The sequence below is a fragment of the Acipenser ruthenus genome, unplaced genomic scaffold (assembly GCF_902713425.1).
Source record: "Acipenser ruthenus unplaced genomic scaffold, fAciRut3.2 maternal haplotype, whole genome shotgun sequence".
NCBI lineage: Eukaryota > Metazoa > Chordata > Actinopteri > Acipenseriformes > Acipenseridae > Acipenser > Acipenser ruthenus.
Genome location: NW_026708470.1, coordinates 23,759 through 45,000, shown reverse-complemented (window position 1 = coordinate 45,000; position 21,242 = coordinate 23,759). Strand labels below are relative to the sequence as shown.

The 21,242-nt window shown below is 46.6% G+C and overlaps 1 protein-coding gene across 2 annotated transcripts in view; it reads right to left on the bottom strand.

Moving 5' to 3' along the window:
- Window positions 1–2,550: 2,550 nt before the first annotated feature.
- The window catches only part of LOC117968905 (neuroblast differentiation-associated protein AHNAK-like), a 38,692-nt gene continuing 20,000 nt past the window's right edge, over window positions 2,551–21,242 (bottom strand). For both annotated transcript variants that reach the window (XM_059021171.1, XM_059021172.1), the window contains one exon: window positions 2,551–21,051. In XM_059021171.1, the coding sequence (XP_058877154.1) occupies window positions 3,988–21,051 (17,064 nt within the window). In that variant the 3' untranslated portion in view covers window positions 2,551–3,987. The remainder of the gene's footprint in view (window positions 21,052–21,242) is intronic.

Sequence of the window (21,242 nt, the reverse complement as noted above, 5' to 3'; positions counted from 1 at the left end):
ATTGAAAGCGCGTCGAATTTGTAAATTCAGTCACACAGTCATTGTTGCTTAAGTTAATATTAGTGACACAGCGACGCGCTTTTCAATTGCGCGACGTGTTCTCTCTGAAATAACATCTCGAATAACGAATCTCTTTTAAACTCTGAAGCGTGCGTGGGTTCAGTAAACGAGCTCACCTGGGTCGGCACTCGCTCCGGTTCCGGGCGTGCAGCGCAGAGATGCAAACAAATGAACAGACACTGGAGCTGCGGGTCGCTGAAACACGGGCTCTGCTGCCCTCTGGCGGTTTGTGGTCGAATAACACCCTATAATTAATAACAATTATAATAATAATGACTCCCATTATTTTTTTTTAATTGTCAATACTTGTTAGGACCCTGAGAATATGGTACATTAAATATTGACAATATTGCTGATATATTGTATTCTAGAGATATGTTCATATAGACAGAGATTTTAAAAAAACACACATTATTTTGATATTTAATATGTATTTAGCGTTCCTTTCTTTCCCAGTAATACATTCGTGATGTTTATTAGGTTTAGAGTTGATGAAAAGGATCAGTAAAACCAAATATTATTGAAAATAACTTGATAAAGTATAATTGAATATGCAGTAATAATCATAATTAGTTATGCGATTATTCTCCGGTTAAAATGCAAAAAAATGAGAGCCGAGGAGGGACTAATATAATAAAACAAATACCAATTTTAAAAAGAATTATAACTACATTCGAATTTAAAGACTCTTAATCGGTCTCCTGCTTCTCTAACGCGCCTCCTCGCTGCGCTGTTCAGCGTAGTCTGTATATATTTTTTTAGTATCTGCTGCCGCCTTGTGGTCAAAAGTGAAACTGCATCCCGTTTATTCACACAGTGACGGGCAATGAGGTCCATGACAGCGACCTGTGAACCTTCACCCTTTCATGCGTGACGTTTTGAAACTAGCGTCCGCCTCCCTTATTTTAAACTCTTACTTCAGTAACACCAAAACAAACTTTGTGAACCTCAACAGCAAACATTCCTTGCTTAATGGCTTCAGTTTATTTATTGATTTATTTTTTAATTCTGTTTAAACGCTGATATTATTCAACAGCCCCCTGGTGGTCAACTGGAGCATCACAGCGTGTCTCTCATAATTGTACTGAATTGAATTTCACCCCCTTGAGTTTTCACAATGCTCCGCTAATGCTGTGTGAATTATGAATCATCACCCTGTATACAAAACTGTGCAAACGGGCCTCCTTAGGATTCGAGACACACACACACTGACAAAAAGACCCACCCACCTTGACACACCGATACCCAACACACACACCAGTACCCTGACACACACACTAACACACACACTAACACACACACTAATACCCTAACACACACACTGACACACACACATACCCTAACACACACACTAACACACACACTAATACCCTAACACACACACTAATACACACACCAATACCCTAACACACACTCTGACACACACACTAACACACAGATGCCCTAACACACACACTAACACACACACTGACACAGATACCCTAACACTAACACACACACCAATACCCTGACACACACACTAACACACACACCAATACCCTAACACACATACAGACACACACACATACCCTAACACACACACTAACACACACACTGACACACAGACACCCTAACACTAACACACACACCAATACCCTGACACACACACTAACACACACACCAATACCCTGACACACACACCGACACACACACATACCCTAACACACACACTAACACACCGATACCCTAACACACACACTAACACACAGATACCCTAACACTAACACACACACCAATACCCTGACACACACACTAACACACAGATACCCTAACACTAACACACACACCAATACCCTGACACACACACTAACACACACACACCGATACCCTAACACACACACTAACACACACACCAATACCCTCACACACTAACACACACACTGACACACACACACACCCCAATACACCAATACCCTAACAACCGATAACCTAACACACACACTTTCGGACACATACACACACTTTGGATACACTGACACACACACTCTCTCAATACACTGACACACACACTCTCTCAATACACTGACACACACACTCTCTCTCGGATACACTGACACACACACACACACACACACACACACACACACACACACACACACACACTCTCTCGGATACACTGACACACACACACACACTCTCTCTCGGATACACTGACACACACACACTCTCTCTCTCTCTCGGATACACTGACACACACACACTCTCGGATACACAGACACACACACACACACACACACACTCTCTCTCTCGGATACACTGACACACACACACTCTCTCTCTCTCTCTCGGATACACTGACACACACACACTCTCGGATACACTGAGACACACACACACACACACACACACTCTCTCTCTCGGATACACTGACACACACACACTCTCTCTCGGATACACTGACACACACTCTCTCTCTCTCTCGGATACACTGACACACACACACCAGGAGAGTTCAGGTTAAACAGTTTATTTGAATTTTTTAAAGTCATCACTCTTGTTACAGTGAACCACGTCCTTAACTGGGCTGGTAACGTGCAGAAGGGAGTTGAGAGACCTCGACACACAAGGAGAAGAGGTTTGAAGAAACGAAACTCATTAACAAACTGACAGGAAGGTTACGTAATCATTTCTAAAACACAGCGACCATCGAAGAAGCTCCGAGAGAGGCTGGGGGGGGCGGCTGCACGGATTCAGAATTCATTGGGAAAAAAATATTTAATTTCAGGAATTCTATCCTGGTTTTTATTAAAGAACACTCTAAAACCCTTTTCATTTTAATCCATAAAAACAGACCCAAAAAAAACTCTTTTGTTAAGAAGCCATGAGATGGAAAAACGTCATGTATTTAACCAAATTGACTGAAAAAGATTTCAACTCCTGACAAAAAAAATAGACATTATGAGATTAGTATTATGCTATATTAATAGCTATTTCCTGTGCAGTCGTACCCCAGCCTTCTCAATACATTGGAACAGCAGTAAATGGAGCTTAATTTATTTATTTTTACAAAACTTTGATTCACCATCAATTATGTATTTACTTTATTTAAAAGGAGAACAATTTAAAAGCCAGCCCTCAGCCGCAGAGAGGAAGCGAAAGCCATCAAGTCATTAAAAGTGAAAAAAACAAACGCTCTCCAGAGATCAAATGTGCCGAACCCTCCCGCCAAACCCAACAGGGTTCACTGTTCACTCCCAGCTTAATGCAAACTAAAAAGAATTAGAGAAATGCACTGATGTTATTACTATTATTATCATTGACATTATTAATACGCAGCAGTGTGATTACATTTCATTCGAAAATACAAAAATAGGGCGCATTATATTAACAAAACAAAAAAAAAAACCTCAATCTTATTATCAATCGTATCCATTATTTTGAGATACTTTTCAGGACTCTGACATTTCATTTCTACACAAGGCACTTTAATTCTGTACTGAGGGAGAGGGAGAGGGAGAGGGAGAGAGGGAGAGGGAGAGGGAGAGGGAGAGAGAGGGAGAGGGGGAGAGAGAGGAAGAGGGAGAGGGAGAGGGGGAGAGGGAGGGAGAGAGAGAGAGAGAGGGAGAATATAGTTGATAAAAGTTAATTTCTTTTTATGTACAAAACAAAATAAAAAATAAAGGGTGTATTAAATCAGGGTCCACAAGTCCAGTCCTCGAAGTCTGTAAGCCCCCCGGTGTTTGTTCCACCCGTACCCCTAAATTCTGTAAGTTAAGAATTTTGTCTTTTAATCCAGGTTCATTTATTTAATGTCCCCCCCCCCCCCCCCGGTAATAAAATCAATGTCACTTTTTATTAATTAAAACCCTCCTCGGCCAGACTCCCAGACCTCAATGGCTGGATTTGCGCGCCCCTCTCACGGCTGAATCGTCATTTCTATTTACACAATTACTTCTTGGACACGGCCAGCTCGATCTTGGGGAGTTTGAACCCCGCCCTGGTCCCGCTGTCGCTGCTGGACGTAGAGGACACCCGCGACGCCTTCTTGGAACCCAGAGACACCTCAGCCTCTCCCTCCTCGCTGAACGTCACCTCATACGAGCCCTTGGACTTGGACCCGAGGCCGCCGAAGGTCCCGAATTTCGACTTGCCCTTCTTCCCTTTCCCCTTCGCCCCTCCTTCCAGGGAGAAGTCCCCCCCTTCCGCCTCCAGGTGCCCGGAGGGGGAGGAGGGCGAGGCCAGGTTGGCATCGTCGCTGAGAGAGGAGGACCTGTGCCGGTGTTTCTTGAAGAGATCCAGCGATGCCGACTTGCCTTTAGGAGACATGGAGCCTCCGGCCAGCTCCAGCTCCGGTCCCTCCAGGCTGATATCCGGAGTGCTTCCCTTGGACTTTGATTTCTGGAAGAACTTGGGCATCTTGATTTTGCCCTTTCCTGCGCCGCTGCTCTTCACCTCCATGCCCGGGGAGCTGAGCTGACCTTTGACTTTGGGACTCTTGATCTCCAGCTCTCCTGCTGCTCCCACCTTCCCCAGGTCTAGCCCTGCTCCCCCGACATCTACCCCCACCTCTGGGCCCTCCAGCTCGGGCGCGGGGTCTCCGAACCTCGGCACCTTCAAATTCGTGAAGGTCATCTTTCCATAGTCCACCTTGCCAAAGTCAAACGCCCCGCCCGAGGATTCCACTTCTACTTTGGGGCCCCCGAGGTCCACGCTCGGCCCTTTAACGCTCACGTCGGGGGAGCCCAAGTTCACCCCGAAGCCAGAGCCGTCGATTTTGGGTCCCTTCAGATTGACGTCCAGGTCCGGTTTGGACCCAGACAAACCCCCGGATGGCGTTTTGATCTTGCCCCCTTCGATGCTGAGGTCTGCTCCGGGAAGCTTCCCCTCAATGCGAGAGCCCTTGACATTGACATCCACGTCGGGACCTTCTAGTTTGGGGCTCCCAAAACCAAATTTCGGCATCTTGAATTTCGATTTCTTCACTTTACCCTCCGGGCACTCCAGCTCAATATCTGGGGTCTTGACGTCAATGGCGGGACCCTTCACGTCGACCTTGGGTCCCTCGAAGTCAGCCTTTAACCCAGGGCCTGAAACATCTCCCTTGGGGAGCTTGACTTTCATGTCTGAGCCTTCCACAGTAGGGAGTTTGATGCCAAACTTTGGAACTTTTAATTTGGGAATTTTCAATTCCAGCCCTTCCACGTCAACATCAGGAGCGTTGACGTCCACCTTCGGCCCTTTGAAGTCTCCTGAAACACCCACACCTCCCTTCACCTTCGGCCCTTTGAAGTCTCCTGAAACATCCACACCTCCCTTCACCTTCGGCCCTTTCAGATTCACATCAATATCAGGCATTGAGATTCCGGGACCCTTGATCTTTCCACTTGGACCCTCGAAATCAACATCAGGAGCCTCAATGTCAACCCTCGGTCCTTTGAGGTCACCTTCCACCTTCGGTCCTTTCAGATTGAAGTCCATGCTTGGCATTTTGATGTTGGGTCCAGAAAGGGTTGGCATCTTAAACCCGGGACCTTTCACCTTCCCCTCGGGGCTTTCAACATCCACATCCAGTCCTTCCACATGGACGTTCGGGCCTTTGACGTTGAGATCTGCATCTCCTTTTACCTGTGGTCCCTTGAGGTTGAGGTTGAAGTCGGGGGCGGAGATGTCGGGCCCACTCAAGTTCATAGACGGCATCTTGAACTTGGGACCCTTAATCTTCCCTTCGGGGCCCTCCAAGCTGACATCGGGGGCCTTGACGTTCACATCCCCAGAAACATCCAGATTGCCTTGCGGGCCTTTGAGATTGAGGTCTACATCCGGTCCCTTGAGTTTGGGGCCGGACATGTGAAATTTGGGCATTTTCATCTTGGGCTTTTTCAGCTTGGCATCGGGCCCCTCGATGCCGACATCGGGGAGGTCCACATCAGGGGTCTTCATTTCAGCCTTCAAGCTTGGAGACTGCAGGTCAGCGTCGGGGGTCTTCAGTCCTCCTTCGACCTTGGGGCCGGAGAGAGAAGCGTCGCCCTTCATCCTGGGGGATTTAATATCAAACTCGACGTCCGGGAAGTGGAATTTCCAAGGTTTCTTGACCTTTGCCCCCTTCACCTCGAGGTCCGGGGAGCCGACGCTCACGTCGAGGTCGGGCTTCTTCACCTTCCCTTTCCCTTTGGGCATCTTCAACTTGCCCTTCTTTCCTTTCAGGTCAACGTTGAGGTCAGGTGCATCGAGGCTGAGGTCGCCTTCAGGGGGAATGACATCCAGCGACGGAGACTTCACGTTCGCTTTGGCACCTTTCAGCCCCAAACCAAACTTGGGCTTCTTGAATTTTGGCATTTTAATGTTGCCCTCAGGACCCGAGATGTTGACATCTGGAGCGTTGATGTCTAGGTCAGCGCTGGGAGCTTTTACGTCGATTTTGGGTCCTTTGACATCCAGGTCCATTCCTGGGACCTTTATATCGCCTTCAATTTTAGGACCAGAGAGGCTCAGGTCTCCAGAAGGAATATTTGCACCCATGTCTCCCTTCACCTTCGGTCCTTTCAGATTGAAATCCATGCTTGGCATTTTGATATTGGGTCCAGAAATGGTTGGCATTTTGAATCCGGGACCCTTGATCTTGCCTTCAGGGCCCTCAATGTCAATATCAGGAGCATCAATGTCTATCTTTGGCCCTTTGATATCAATGTCTCCTTTGGGTAGATTCAAATCTACATCTGGGCCTTCAACTTTAGGACCTTTGATTCCAAACTTGGGCATTTTGAATTTGGGCATTTTGAATCCTCCTTCAACATCAACATCTGGCCCCTCGATATTCACATCCGGAGCATCAATATCTACCTCCGGCCCTTTGAGGTCACCTTCCACCTTCGGTCCTTTCAGATTGAAATCCATACTTGGCATTTTGATATTTGGCCCAGAAATGGTTGGCATCTTGAATCCGGGACCCTTAATTTTGCCTTCAGGGCCCTCAATGTCAATATCAGGAGCATCAATATCTACCTTTGGCCCTTTGAGGTCACCTTCCACCTTCGGTCCTTTCAGATTGAAGTCCATACTTGGCATCTTGATATTTGGCCCAGATATTTTGGGCATCTTGAATCCGGGACCTTTGATCTTGCCTTCAGGGCCCTCAATGTCAATATCAGGAGCATCAATGTCTAGCTTTGGTCCTTTGAGGTCACCTTCCACCTTCGGTCCTTTCAAATTGAAATCCATGCTTGGCATTTTGATGTTGGGTCCAGAAATGGTTGGCATTTTGAATCCGGGACCCTTGATCTTGCCTTCAGGGCCCTCAATGTCAATATCAGGAGCATCAATGTCTATCTTTGGCCCTTTGATATCAATGTCTCCTTTGGGTAGATTCAAATCTACATCTGGGCCTTCAACTTTAGGACCTTTGATTCCAAACTTGGGCATTTTGAATTTGGGCATTTTAAATCCTCCTTCAACATCAACATCTGGCCCCTCGATATTCACATCCGGAGCATCAATATCTACCTTCGGCCCTTTGAGGTCACCTTCCACCTTCGGTCCTTTCAGATTGAAATCCATACTTGGCATTTTGATGTTGGGTCCAGAAATGGTTGGCATCTTGAATCCAGGACCCTTGATCTTGCCTTCAGGGCCCTCAATGTCAATATCTGGAGCATCAATGTCTACCTTTGGCCCTTTGAGGTCACCTTCCACCTTCGGTCCTTTCAGATTGAAGTCCATACTTGGCATCTTGATATTTGGCCCAGATATTTTGGGCATCTTGAATCCGGGACCTTTGATCTTGCCTTCAGGGCCCTCAATGTCAATATCAGGAGCTTCAATATCTACCTTTGGCCCTTTGAGGTCACCTTCCACCTTCGGTCCTTTCAGATTGAAATCCATACTTGGCATTTTGATGTTGGGTCCAGAAATGGTTGGCATCTTGAATCCAGGACCCTTGATTTTGCCTTCAGGGCCCTCAATGTCAATATCTGGAGCATCAATGTCTACCTTTGGCCCTTTGAGGTCACCTTCCACCTTCGGTCCTTTCAGATTGAAGTCCATACTTGGCATCTTGATATTTGGCCCAGATATTTTGGGCATCTTGAATCCGGGACCTTTGATCTTGCCTTCAGGGCCCTCAATGTCAATATCTGGAGCATCAATGTCTACCTTTGGCCCTTTGAGGTCACCTTCCACCTTCGGTCCTTTCAGATTGAAGTCCATACTTGGCATCTTGATATTTGGCCCAGAAAGTTTGGGCATCTTGAATCCGGGACCTTTGATCTTGCCTTCAGGGCCCTCAATGTCAATATCTGGAGCATCAATGTCTACCTTTGGCCCTTTGAGGTCACCTTCCACCTTCGGTCCTTTCAGATTGAAGTCCATACTTGGCATCTTGATATTTGGCCCAGAAAGTTTGGGCATCTTGAATCCGGGACCCTTGATCTTGCCTTCAGGGCCCTCAATGTCAATATCAGGAGCATCAATGTCTATCTTTGGCCCTTTGATATCAATGTCTCCTTTGGGTAGATTCACATCTACATCTGGGCCTTCAACTTTAGGACCTTTGATTCCAAACTTGGGCATTTTGAATTTGGGCATTTTGAATCCTCCTTCAATATCAACATCTGGCCCCTCGATATTTACATCCGGAGCATCAATGTCTACCTTTGGCCCTTTGAGGTCACCTTCCACCTTCGGTCCTTTCAGATTGAAGTCCATACTTGGCATCTTGATATTTGGCCCAGATATTTTGGGCATCTTGAATCCGGGACCTTTGATCTTGCCTTCAGGGCCCTCAATGTCAATATCAGGAGCTTCAATATCTACCTTTGGCCCTTTGAGGTCACCTTCCACCTTCGGTCCTTTCAGATTGAAGTCCATACTTGGCATCTTGATATTTGGCCCAGATATTTTGGGCATCTTGAATCCGGGACCTTTGATCTTGCCTTCAGGGCCCTCAATGTCAATATCAGGAGCTTCAATATCTACTTTTGGCCCTTTGAGGTCACCTTCCACCTTCGGTCCTTTCAGGTTGAAATCCATACTTGGCATCTTGATATTTGGCCCAGAAATGGTTGGCATCTTGAATCCAGGACCCTTGATCTTGCCTTCAGGACACTGAATATCAATATCAGGTGTGTCAATGTCTATCTTTGGCCCTTTGATATCAATGTCTCCTTTGGGTAGATTCACATCTACATCTGGGCCTTCAACTTTAGGACCTTTGATTCCAAACTTGGGCATTTTGAATTTGGGCATTTTGAATCCTCCTTCAATATCAACATCTGGCCCCTCGATATTCACATCCGGAGCATCAATATCTACCTTCGGCCCTTTGAGGTCACCTTCCACCTTCGGTCCTTTCAGATTGAAATCCATACTTGGCATTTTGATGTTGGGTCCAGAAATGGTTGGCATCTTGAATCCGGGACCCTTGATTTTGCCTTCAGGGCCCTCAATGTCAATATCAGGAGCATCAATGTCTATCTTTGGCCCTTTGAGGTCACCTTCCACCTTCGGTCCTTTCAGATTGAAATCCATACTTGGCATTTTGATGTTGGGTCCAGAAATGGTTGGCATCTTGAATCCAGGACCCTTGATTTTGCCTTCAGGGCCCTCAATGTCAATATCTGGAGCATCAATGTCTACCTTTGGCCCTTTGAGGTCACCTTCCACCTTCGGTCCTTTCAGATTGAAGTCCATACTGGGCATTTTGATATTTGGCCCAGAAATTTTGGGCATCTTGAATCCGGAACCTTTGATCTTGCCTTCAGGGCCCTCAATGTCAATATCAGGTGTGTCAATGTCTATCTTTGGCCCTTTGAGGTCAATGTCTCCTTTGGGTAGATTCACATCTACATCTGGGCCTTCAATTTTAGGACCTTTGAACCCAAACTTGGGCATTTTGAATTTTGGGCTTTTCAGCTTGCCTTCTGGTCCTTCAATTTCAATATCTGGAGCATCAATATCTACCTTCGGCCCTTTGAAGTCACCTTCTATCTTTGGCTCTGAAACATCCATATCTCCCTTCACCTTCGGCCCCTTAAGATTAAATTCTACATCAGGCATTGACATTTTTGGCATCTTGAATCCGTGACCCTTGATCTTGCCTTCAGGACCCTCAATGTCAATATCAGGTGTGTCAATGTCTATCTTTGGCCCTTTGAGGTCAATGTCTCCTTTGGGTAGTTTCACATCTACATCTGGGCCTTCAACTTTAGGGCCTTTGAACCCAAACTTGGGCATTTTGAATTTGGGCATTTTGAATCCTCCTTCCGGCCCTTTGACATCAACATCTGGCCCGTCAATATTCACATCCGGAGATTTAATGTCTACTTTTGGCCCTTTGATGTCACCTTCTATCTTTGGACCTTTGATGTTAATGTCACCTTTGGGTAGATTCACATCTACATCTGGGCCCTCAACTTTAGGGCCTTTGAACCCAAACTTGGGCATTTTGAATTTGGGCATTTTGAATCCTCCTTCTGGCCCTTTGACATCAATATCTGGTGCCTCAAGATTCACATCAGGGCCTTTAATGTCTACTTTTGGCCCTTTGATGTCTCCTTCAATCTTTGGCACAGAAACATCTACACCTCCTTTCACCTTTGGACCTTTCAGGTTAAAGTCTACATCAGGCATTGAAATGTTGGGTCCAGATATTTTGGGAATTTTGAATTTTGGGCTTTTCAGCTTGCCTTCAGGGCCCTCAACGTCAATATCTGGAGCATCAATGTCTAGCTTTGGCCCTTTGAGGTCACCTTCCACCTTCGGTCCTTTCAGATTGAAATCCATACTTGGCATTTTGATATTGGGTCCAGAAATGGTTGGCATCTTGAATCCGGGACCCTTGATCTTGCCTTCAGGGCCCTCAATGTCAATATCTGGAGCATCAATGTCTAGCTTTGGCCCTTTGAGGTCACCTTCCAACTTCGGTCCTTTCAGATTGAAATCCATACTTGGCATTTTGATGTTGGGTCCAGAAATGGTTGGCATCTTGAATCCAGGACCCTTGATCTTGCCTTCAGGGCCCTCAATGTCAATATCTGGAGCATCAATGTCTACCTTTGGCCCTTTGAGGTCACCTTCCACCTTCGGTCCTTTCAGATTGAAGTCCATACTTGGCATCTTGATATTTGGCCCAGATATTTTGGGCATCTTGAATCCGGGACCTTTGATCTTGCCTTCAGGGCCCTCAATGTCAATATCAGGAGCTTCAATATCTACCTTTGGCCCTTTGAGGTCACCTTCCACCTTCGGTCCTTTCAGATTGAAGTCCATACTTGGCATCTTGATATTTGGCCCAGATATTTTGGGCATCTTGAATCCGGGACCTTTGATCTTGCCTTCAGGGCCCTCAATGTCAATATCAGGAGCTTCAATATCTACCTTTGGCCCTTTGAGGTCACCTTCCACCTTCGGTCCTTTCAGATTGAAATCCATACTTGGCATTTTGATGTTGGGTCCAGAAATGGTTGGCATCTTGAATCCAGGACCCTTGATCTTGCCTTCAGGGCCCTCAATGTCAATATCAGGAGCTTCAATATCTACCTTTGGCCCTTTGAGGTCACCTTCCACCTTCGGTCCTTTCAGGTTGAAATCCATACTTGGCATCTTGATATTTGGCCCAGATATTTTGGGCATCTTGAATCCGGGACCTTTGATCTTGCCTTCAGGGCCCTCAATGTCAATATCAGGAGCTTCAATATCTACCTTTGGCCCTTTGAGGTCACCTTCCACCTTCGGTCCTTTCAGATTGAAATCCATACTTGGCATTTTGATATTTGGCCCAGTAATTTTGGGCATCTTGAATCCGGGACCTTTGATCTTGCCTTCAGGGCCCTCAATGTCAATATCAGGTGTGTCAATGTCTACCTTTGGCCCTTTGATATCAATGTCTCCTTTGGGTAGATTCACATCTACATCTGGGCCTTCAACTTTAGGACCTTTGAACCCAAACTTGGGCATTTTGATGTTGGGTCCAGAAATGGTTGGCATCTTGAATCCGGGACCCTTGATCTTGCCTTCAGGGCCCTCAATGTCAATATCAGGAGCTTCAATGTCTACCTTTGGCCCTTTGAGATCACCTTCCACCTTCGGTCCTTTCAGATTGAAATCCATACTCGGCATTTTGATGTTGGGTCCAGAAATGGTTGGCATCTTGAAACCAGGACCCTTGATCTTGCCTTCAGGGCCCTCAATGTCAATATCAGGTGTGTCAATGTCTATCTTCGGCCCTTTGATATCAATGTCTCCTTTGGGTAGATTCACATCTACATCTGGGCCTTCAACTTTAGGACCTTTGAAACCAAACTTGGGCATTTTGAATTTAGGCATTTTGAATCCTCCTTCTGGTCCTTCAATGTCAAGATCTGGAGCATCAATATCTACCTTCGGCCCTTTGAAGTCGCCTTCTATCTTTGGCCCTGAAACATCCATATCTCCCTTCACCTTCGGCCCTTTCAGATTAAAGTCTACATCAGGCATTGAGATTTTTGGCATCTTGAATCCGTGACCCTTGATCTTGCCTTCAGGACCCTCAATGTCAATATCAGGAGCTTCAATGTCTAGCTTTGGTCCTTTGATATCAATGTCTCCTTTGGGTAGATTCACATCTACATCTGGGCCTTCAACTTTAGGACCTTTGAACCCAAACTTGGGCATTTTGATGTTGGGTCCAGAAATGGTTGGCATCTTGAATCCGGGACCCTTGATCTTGCCTTCAGGACCCTCAATGTCAAAATCAGGAGCATCAAAGTCTACCTTTGGCCCTTTGAGATCACCTTCCACCTTCGGTCCTTTCAGATTGAAATCCACACTCGGCATTTTGATGTTGGGTCCAGAAATGGTTGGCATCTTGAAACCAGGACCCTTGATCTTGCCTTCAGGACCCTCAATGTCAATATCAGGAGCATCAAAGTCTACCTTTGGCCCTTTGAGGTCACCTTCCACCTTCGGTCCTTTCAGATTGAAATCCACACTCGGCATTTTGATGTTGGGTCCAGAAATGGTTGGCATCTTGAAACCAGGACCCTTGATCTTGCCTTCAGGGCCCTCAATGTCAATATCAGGTGTGTCAATGTCTATCTTCGGCCCTTTGATATCAATGTCTCCTTTGGGTAGATTCACATCTACATCTGGGCCTTCAACTTTAGGACCTTTGAAACCAAACTTGGGCATTTTGAATTTAGGCATTTTGAATCCTCCTTCTGGTCCTTCAATGTCAAGATCTGGAGCATCAATATCTACCTTCGGCCCTTTGAAGTCGCCTTCTATCTTTGGCCCTGAAACATCCATATCTCCCTTCACCTTCGGCCCTTTCAGATTAAAGTCTACATCAGGCATTGACATTTTTGGCATCTTGAATCCGTGACCCTTGATCTTGCCTTCAGGACCCTCAATGTCAATATCAGGAGCTTCAATGTCTAACTTTGGCCCTTTGATGTCACCTTCCACCTTCGGTCCTTTCAGATTGAAATCCATACTCGGCATTTTGATATTTGGTCCAGAAATTTTGGGCATCTTGAATCCGGGACCCTTGATCTTGCCTTCAGGACCCTCAATGTCAATATCAGGAGCTTCAATGTCTAGCTTTGGCCCTTTGATGTCACCTTCAACCTTCGGTCCTTTCAGATTGAAATCCATACTCGGCATTTTGATGTTGGGTCCAGAAATGGTTGGCATCTTGAAACCAGGACCCTTAATCTTGCCATCAGGGCCCTTAATGTCAATATCTGGATGACCAATGTCCATCTTTGGCCCTTTGATGTCACCTTCTATCTTTGGCACTGAAACATCCATATCTCCCTTCACCTTCGGCCCTTTCAGATTAAAGTCTACATCAGGCATTGAGATTTTTGGCATCTTGAATCCGGGACCCTTGATCTTGCCTTCAGGACCCTCAATGTCAATATCAGGAGCTTCAATATCTATCTTTGGCCCTTTGATGTCACCTTCAACCTTCGGCCCTTTCAGATTGAAGTCCAGACTTGGCATTGATATGTTGGGTCCTGACATTGATGGCATCTTGAATCCGGGGCCCTTCACCTTTCCACTAGGTACCTCTATATCAACATCTGGAGCTTTCATGTCCACTTTCGGAGCTTTGAGATCACCTTCTATCTTTGGCCCTTTGATATTGATGTCTCCTTTGGGTAGATTCACATCTACATCTGGGCCTTCAACTTTAGGACCTTTGAAACCAAACTTGGGCATTTTGAATTTAGGCATTTTGAATCCTCCTTCTGGTCCTTCAATGTCAAGATCTGGAGCATCAATATCTACCTTCGGCCCTTTGAAGTCGCCTTCTATCTTTGGACCTGAAACATCCATATCTCCCTTCACCTTCGGCCCTTTCAGATTAAAGTCTACATCAGGCATTGAGATTTTTGGCATCTTGAATCCGTGACCCTTGATCTTGCCTTCAGGACCCTCAATGTCAATATCAGGAGCTTCAATGTCTAACTTTGGCCCTTTGATGTCACCTTCCACCTTCGGTCCTTTCAGATTGAAATCCACACTTGGCATTTTGATGTTGGGTCCAGAAATGGTTGGCATCTTGAATCCAGGACCTTTGATCTTGCCTTCAGGACCCTCAATGTCAATATCAGGTGTGTCAATGTCTATCTTTGGCCCTTTGATATCAATGTCTCCTTTGGGTAGATTCACATCTACATCTGGGCCTTCAACTTTAGGACCTTTGAAACCAAACTTGGGCATTTTAATGTTGGGTCCAGAAATTGTAGGCATCTTGAAACCAGGACCCTTGATCTTGCCTTCAGGACCCTCAATGTCAATATCAGGAGCTTCAATGTCTAACTTTGGCCCTTTGATGTCACCTTCCACCTTCGGTCCTTTCAGATTGAAATCCACACTTGGCATTTTGATGTTGGGTCCAGAAATGGTTGGCATCTTGAATCCGGGTCCCTTGATCTTGCCTTCAGGACCCTCAATGTTAATATCAGGAGTGTCAATGTCTACTTTCGGAGCTTTGAGGTCACCTTCTATCTTTGGCCCTTTGATGTTAATGTCTCCTTTGGGTAGATTCACATCTACATCTGGGCCTTCAATGTTGGGACCTTTGATTCCAAACTTTGGCATTTTGATTTTCGGCATTTTGAATCCGCCCGATCCTTCGATATCAACATCTGGAGCTTCTAAGTCAACCTGTGGCCCTTTAATGTCTATCTTTGGCCCTTTGAGGTCACCTTCTATCTTTGGCACTGAAACGTCCACATCTCCCTTCACCTTCGGCCCTTTCAGATTGAAGTCCAGGCTTGGCATGGATATGTTGGGTCCTGACACTGATGGCATCTTGAATCCGGGACCCTTCACCTTTCCACTAGGTACCTCTATATCAACATCTGGAGCTTTGATGTCCACTTTCGGAGCTTTGAGATCACCTTCTATCTGTGGCCCTTTGATGTTAATGTCTCCTTTGGGTAGATTCACATCTACATCTGGGCCTTCAACTTTAGGACCTTTGAAACCAAACTTGGGCATTTTGAATTTGGGCATTTTGAATCCTCCTTCTGGTCCTTCAATGTCAACATCTGGAGCATCAATATCTACCTTCGGCCCTTTGAAGTCGCCTTCTATCTTTGGCACTGAAACGTCCACATCTCCCTTCACCTTCGGCCCTTTCAGATTAAAGTCTACATCAGGCATTGAGATTTTTGGCATCTTGAATCCGTGACCCTTGATCTTGCCTTCAGGACCCTCAATGTCAATATCAGGAGCTTCAATGTCTAACTTTGGCCCTTTGATGTCACCTTCAACCTTCGGTCCTTTCAGATTGAAGTCCAGGCTTGGCATTGATATGTTGGGTCCTGACACTGATGGCATCTTGAATCCGGGACCCTTCACCTTTCCACTAGGTACCTCTATATCAACATCTGGAGCTTTGATGTCCACTTTCGGAGCTTTGAGATCACCTTCTATCTTCGGCCCTTTGATATCAATGTCTCCTTTGGGTAGATTCACATCTACATCTGGGCCTTCAACTTTAGGACCTTTGATTCCAAACGTAGGCATTTTGAATTTGGGCATTTTGAATCCGCCCGATCCTTCGATATCAACATCTGGAGCTTCTAAGTCAACCTGTGGCCCTTTAATGTCTATCTTTGGCCCTTTGAGGTCACCTTCTATCTTTGGCACTGAAACGTCCACATCTCCCTTCACCTTCGGTCCTTTCAGATTGAAGTCCAGGCTAGGCATTTTTAGATCTGGTCCAGAAATGGTTGGCATTTTGAACCCAGGACCCTTAATCTTGCCGTCAGGACCCTTAATGTCAATATCTGGATGACCAACGTCCACTTTTGGCCCTTTGAGGTCACCTTCTATCTTTGGCACTGAAACGTCCACATCTCCCTTCACCTTCGGCCCTTTCAGATTGAAGTCCAGGCTTGGCATTGATATGTTGGGTCCTGACACTGATGGCATCTTGAATCCGGGACCCTTCACCTTTCCACTAGGTACCTCTATATCAACATCTGGAGCTTTGATGTCCACTTTCGGAGCTTTGAGATCACCTTCTATCTTTGGCCCTTTGATATCAATGTCTCCTTTGGGTAGATTCACATCTACATCTGGGCCTTCAACTTTAGGACCTTTGATTCCAAACGTAGGCATTTTGAATTTGGGCATTTTGAATCCGCCCGATCCTTCGATATCAACATCTGGAGCTTCTAAGTCAACCTGTGGCCCTTTAATGTCTATCTTTGGCCCTTTGAGGTCACCTTCTATCTTTGGCACTGAAACGTCCACATCTCCCTTCACCTTCGGTCCTTTCAGATTGAAGTCCAGGCTAGGCATTTTTAGATCTGGTCCAGAAATGGTTGGCATTTTGAACCCAGGACCCTTAATCTTGCCGTCAGGACCCTTAATGTCAATATCTGGATGACCAACGTCCACTTTTGGCCCTTTGAGGTCACCTTCTATCTTTGGCACTGAAACGTCCACATCTCCCTTCACCTTCGGCCCTTTCAGATTGAAGTCCAGGCTTGGCATTGATATGTTGGGTCCTGACACTGATGGCATCTTGAATCCGGGACCCTTCACCTTTCCACTAGGTACCTCTATATCAACATCTGGAGCTTTGATGTCCACTTTCGGAGCTTTGAGATCACCTTCTATCTTCGGCCCTTTGATATCAATGTCTCCTTTGGGTAGATTCACATCTACATCTGGGCCTTCAACTTTAGGACCTTTGATTCCAAACGTAGGCATTTTGATTTTCGGCATTTTGAATCCGCCCGATCCTTCGATATCAACATCTGGAGCTTCAAAGTTAACCTGTGGCCCTTTAATGTCTATCTTTGGCCCTTTGAGGTCACCTTCTATCTTTGGCACTGAAACGTCCACATCTCCCTTCACCTTCGGCCCTTTCAGATTGAAGTCCAGACTAGGCATTTTTAGATCTGGTCCAGAAATGGTTGGCATTTTGAACCCAGGACCCTTAATCTTGCCATCAGGACCCTTAATGTCAATATCTGGATGACCAATGTCCACTTTTGGCCCTTTAAAGTCGCCTTCTATCTTTGGCACTGAAACGTCCACATCTCCCTTCACCTTCGGCCCTTTCAGATTGAAGTCCAGACTAGGCATTTTTAGATCTGGTCCAGAAATGGTTGGCATTTTGAACCCAGGACCCTTAATCTTGCCATCAGGACCCTTAATGTCAATATCTGGATGACCAATGTCCACTTTTGGCCCTTTGAAGTCGCCTTCTATCTTTGGCACTGAAACGTCCACATCTCCCTTCACCTTCGGCCCTTTCAGATTGAAGTCCAGACTAGGCATTTTTAGATCTGGTCCAGAAATGGTTGGCATTTTGAACCCAGGACCCTTAATGTTGCCGTCAGGACCCTTAATGTCAATATCTGGATGACCAATGTCCACCTTTGGCCCTTTGAAGTCACCTTCTATCTTTGGCACTGAAACGTCCACATCTCCCTTCACCTTCGGTCCTTTCAGATTGAAGTCCAGGCTTGGCATTGATATGTTGGGTCCTGACATTGATGGCATCTTGAATCCAGGACCCTTCACCTTTCCACTAGGTACCTCTATATCAACATCTGGAGCTCTGATGTCCACCTTTGGCCCTTTGAGGTCACCTTCTATCTGTGGCCCTTTGATATTGATGTCTCCTTTGGGTAGATTCACATCTACATCTGGGCCTTCAACTTTAGGACCTTTGATTCCAAACGTAGGCATTTTGATTTTCGGCATTTTGAATCCGCCCGATCCTTCGATATCAACATCTGGGGCTTCTAAGTCAACCTGTGGCCCTTTAATGTCTACCTTTGGCCCTTTGAGGTCACCTTCTATCTTTGGCACTGAAACGTCCACATCTCCCTTCACCTTCGGCCCTTTCAGATTGAAGTCCAGGCTTGGCATTGATATGTTGGGTCCTGACATTGATGGCATCTTGAATCCAGGACCCTTCACCTTTCCACTAGGTACCTCTATATCAACATCTGGAGCTTTGATGTCCACTTTCGGAGCTTTGAGATCACCTTCTATCTTCGGCCCTTTGATATCAATGTCTCCTTTGGGTAGATTCACATCTACATCTGGGCCTTCAACTTTAGGACCTTTGATTCCAAACGTAGGCATTTTGATTTTCGGCATTTTGAATCCGCCCGATCCTTCGATATCAACATCTGGGGCTTCTAAGTCAACCTGTGGCCCTTTAATGTCTATCTTTGGCCCTTTGAGGTCACCTTCTATCTGTGGCACTGAAACGTCCACATCTCCCTTCACCTTCGGCCCTTTCAGATTGAAGTCCAGGCTTGGCATTGATATGTTGGGTCCTGACACTGATGGCATCTTGAATCCGGGACCCTTCACCTTTCCACTAGGTACCTCTATATCAACATCTGGAGCTTTGATGTCCACTTTCGGAGCTTTGAGATCACCTTCTATCTTCGGCCCTTTGATATCAATGTCTCCTTTGGGTAGATTCACATCTACATCTGGGCCTTCAACTTTAGGACCTTTGATTCCAAACGTAGGCATTTTGATTTTCGGCATTTTGAATCCGCCCGATCCTTCGATATCAACATCTGGGGCTTCTAAGTCAACCTGTGGCCCTTTAATGTCTATCTTTGGCCCTTTGAGGTCACCTTCTATCTGTGGCCCTTTGATGTTAATATCTCCTTTGGGTAGATTCACATCTACATCTGGTCCTTCAACTTTAGGACCTTTGATTCCAAACGTAGGCATTTTGAATTTGGGCATTTTGAATCCTCCTTCTGGTCCTTCAATATCAACATGTGGAGCATCAATGTCTACCTTCGGCCCTTTGATGTCACCTTCTATCTTCGACCCTGAAACATCCACATCTCCCTTCACCTTCTGCCCTTTCAGACTGACATCAAAATCAGGCGTCTTGAATCCGGGCCCTTTCATCTTTCCACTTGGACCCTTAATGTCAGCACCTGGTGTTTGAATGTCTATCTGTGGCCCTTTGACAACAACATTGCCTTTAGGCCCCTTAACGTCCACATCAGGGCTTTCAATTGTGGGACCAGAGATTCCGAACTTGGGCAGTTTAGGCATTTTAAACCCTCCTTCTGGTCCTTTGATGTCAACTCCTGGAGCCTCAATGCTCACACTCGGACCTTTGCAGCTGGGCAGCTTTCCTTTGAAACTTCCTTCAAGGCCTCCGATGTCAATGCCTGGTGCCTGGACGTTTACATCAGGGGCTTGGATGTCTAATGTTGGAGCTTTGATGTCTCCCTGAAGTTTGGGTCCTTTGATGTCAAAGCCAGGGACGGAGATGCCAGGCCCCGAAACAGATGAAGCATCCAGGCTCATCTTTGGAACGTTGATGTCAGCTTTCGGCAGGCTTGCACTAAAATCTGTCCCTTTGATTTCAGGGCCAGAGAATTCGACCTTGGGAGTCTTCGCATCCAGCTTGACGCCCGACATTCCGACGTTGATGCCTGGCGCTTTGACGTCTACTGTGGGCGCTTTGATATCCCCAGATATTTTAGGAGCAGAGACTTTGGCCCCTTTCCAGTTAATGTCCACTTCTGGTGCCGAGACCTTCTGTCCCGAAAGGTCCACATACGGCATGGAGAGGCCAGTCCCTTGGACTCCACCTTTGATATCAACGCTTGGGGCTTTGATCTCGACGGCAGGCATTTTAACATCTCCGCCCCCAACTGAAGTTTTAATTGTCGGGGCTTTGATGTCCACTTTGGGGCCTTTGACGTCTCCTTCCAGTTTTGGTGCCGACACAGTGAAGCCTCCTGCTCCTTTCCCATTCAGATCGAAGCCCGAGACGCTCACGGAAGGCATCTTCGGCACGTCGACGCTGGAACCCTTGAATTCCATGGTCGAAGTTTCGAGCTTCCCGTCGACCGCTCGTCCTGAAACGCCGGACCTCGTCACGTCCAATGAAGGCACCTCCACGCCTTTGCTCCTGTACGTGTAAGTCTCTGTGGTGACAGTGCCTCCCGAGCGCGCTCCCAGACTGCCGTCCAGCTTCACATCCGGTCCTTGTATCGTCGATTCCGAAAACCCGGGGACTCGGAACTTCACGGATTTCCCGTTGGAGCCTTCCACGTTCGTTCCCAGGTCAGTGGTGATGGTGGAGGTCCCGAAATCCATCTTGGGTCCCCGGATACCTCCTCCTCCTCCTCCTCCTCCTGCTCCCCAGTGCGTTTCTGTGGACCCTAACATCCTGGTGACGGTGGTGTTGGATCCTCCAGACGCCCCTCCGATGGTGAAGCCGTGTGGAACTCGGACCTGCGCTCCCGATCCGTACTGAACGTCCATCTCTGACGATTCTGAGCCGTCGTGTCGCGGAACCTTGACTTTGAACTCCGGGCTGGTGATGTCGTGGCACTCCGATCCCGGCATGTCCACGGTGTAGGTGGTTATTTTGCGCGTCACCGTGGTAACGGTTCCACCATGCCGCTCCGTCTGCACCTCCACGCTGCTGCTCTCCGCCAGGTCCTCAGACTTGAGGCGCGGTTTGATTTTCTTTGTGTAGATCCTTCTGTAGTCCTCGTCGTCACCACTCTGGAGAAGAAGACGGAACAGAACAGAGATTCAGGAGGAGCCGCCCGCCATCAAACACTCACCACAGAGAAATACTAAACAAAATGAACGTTTCACTAGGGTTAGAAGAAGTCTCTCAGTGTCTTCAGTGCAAGACAACATAGCCTCAATGACAAATAGAAACGTTTGCCATTGAATTGACACTGAAGACG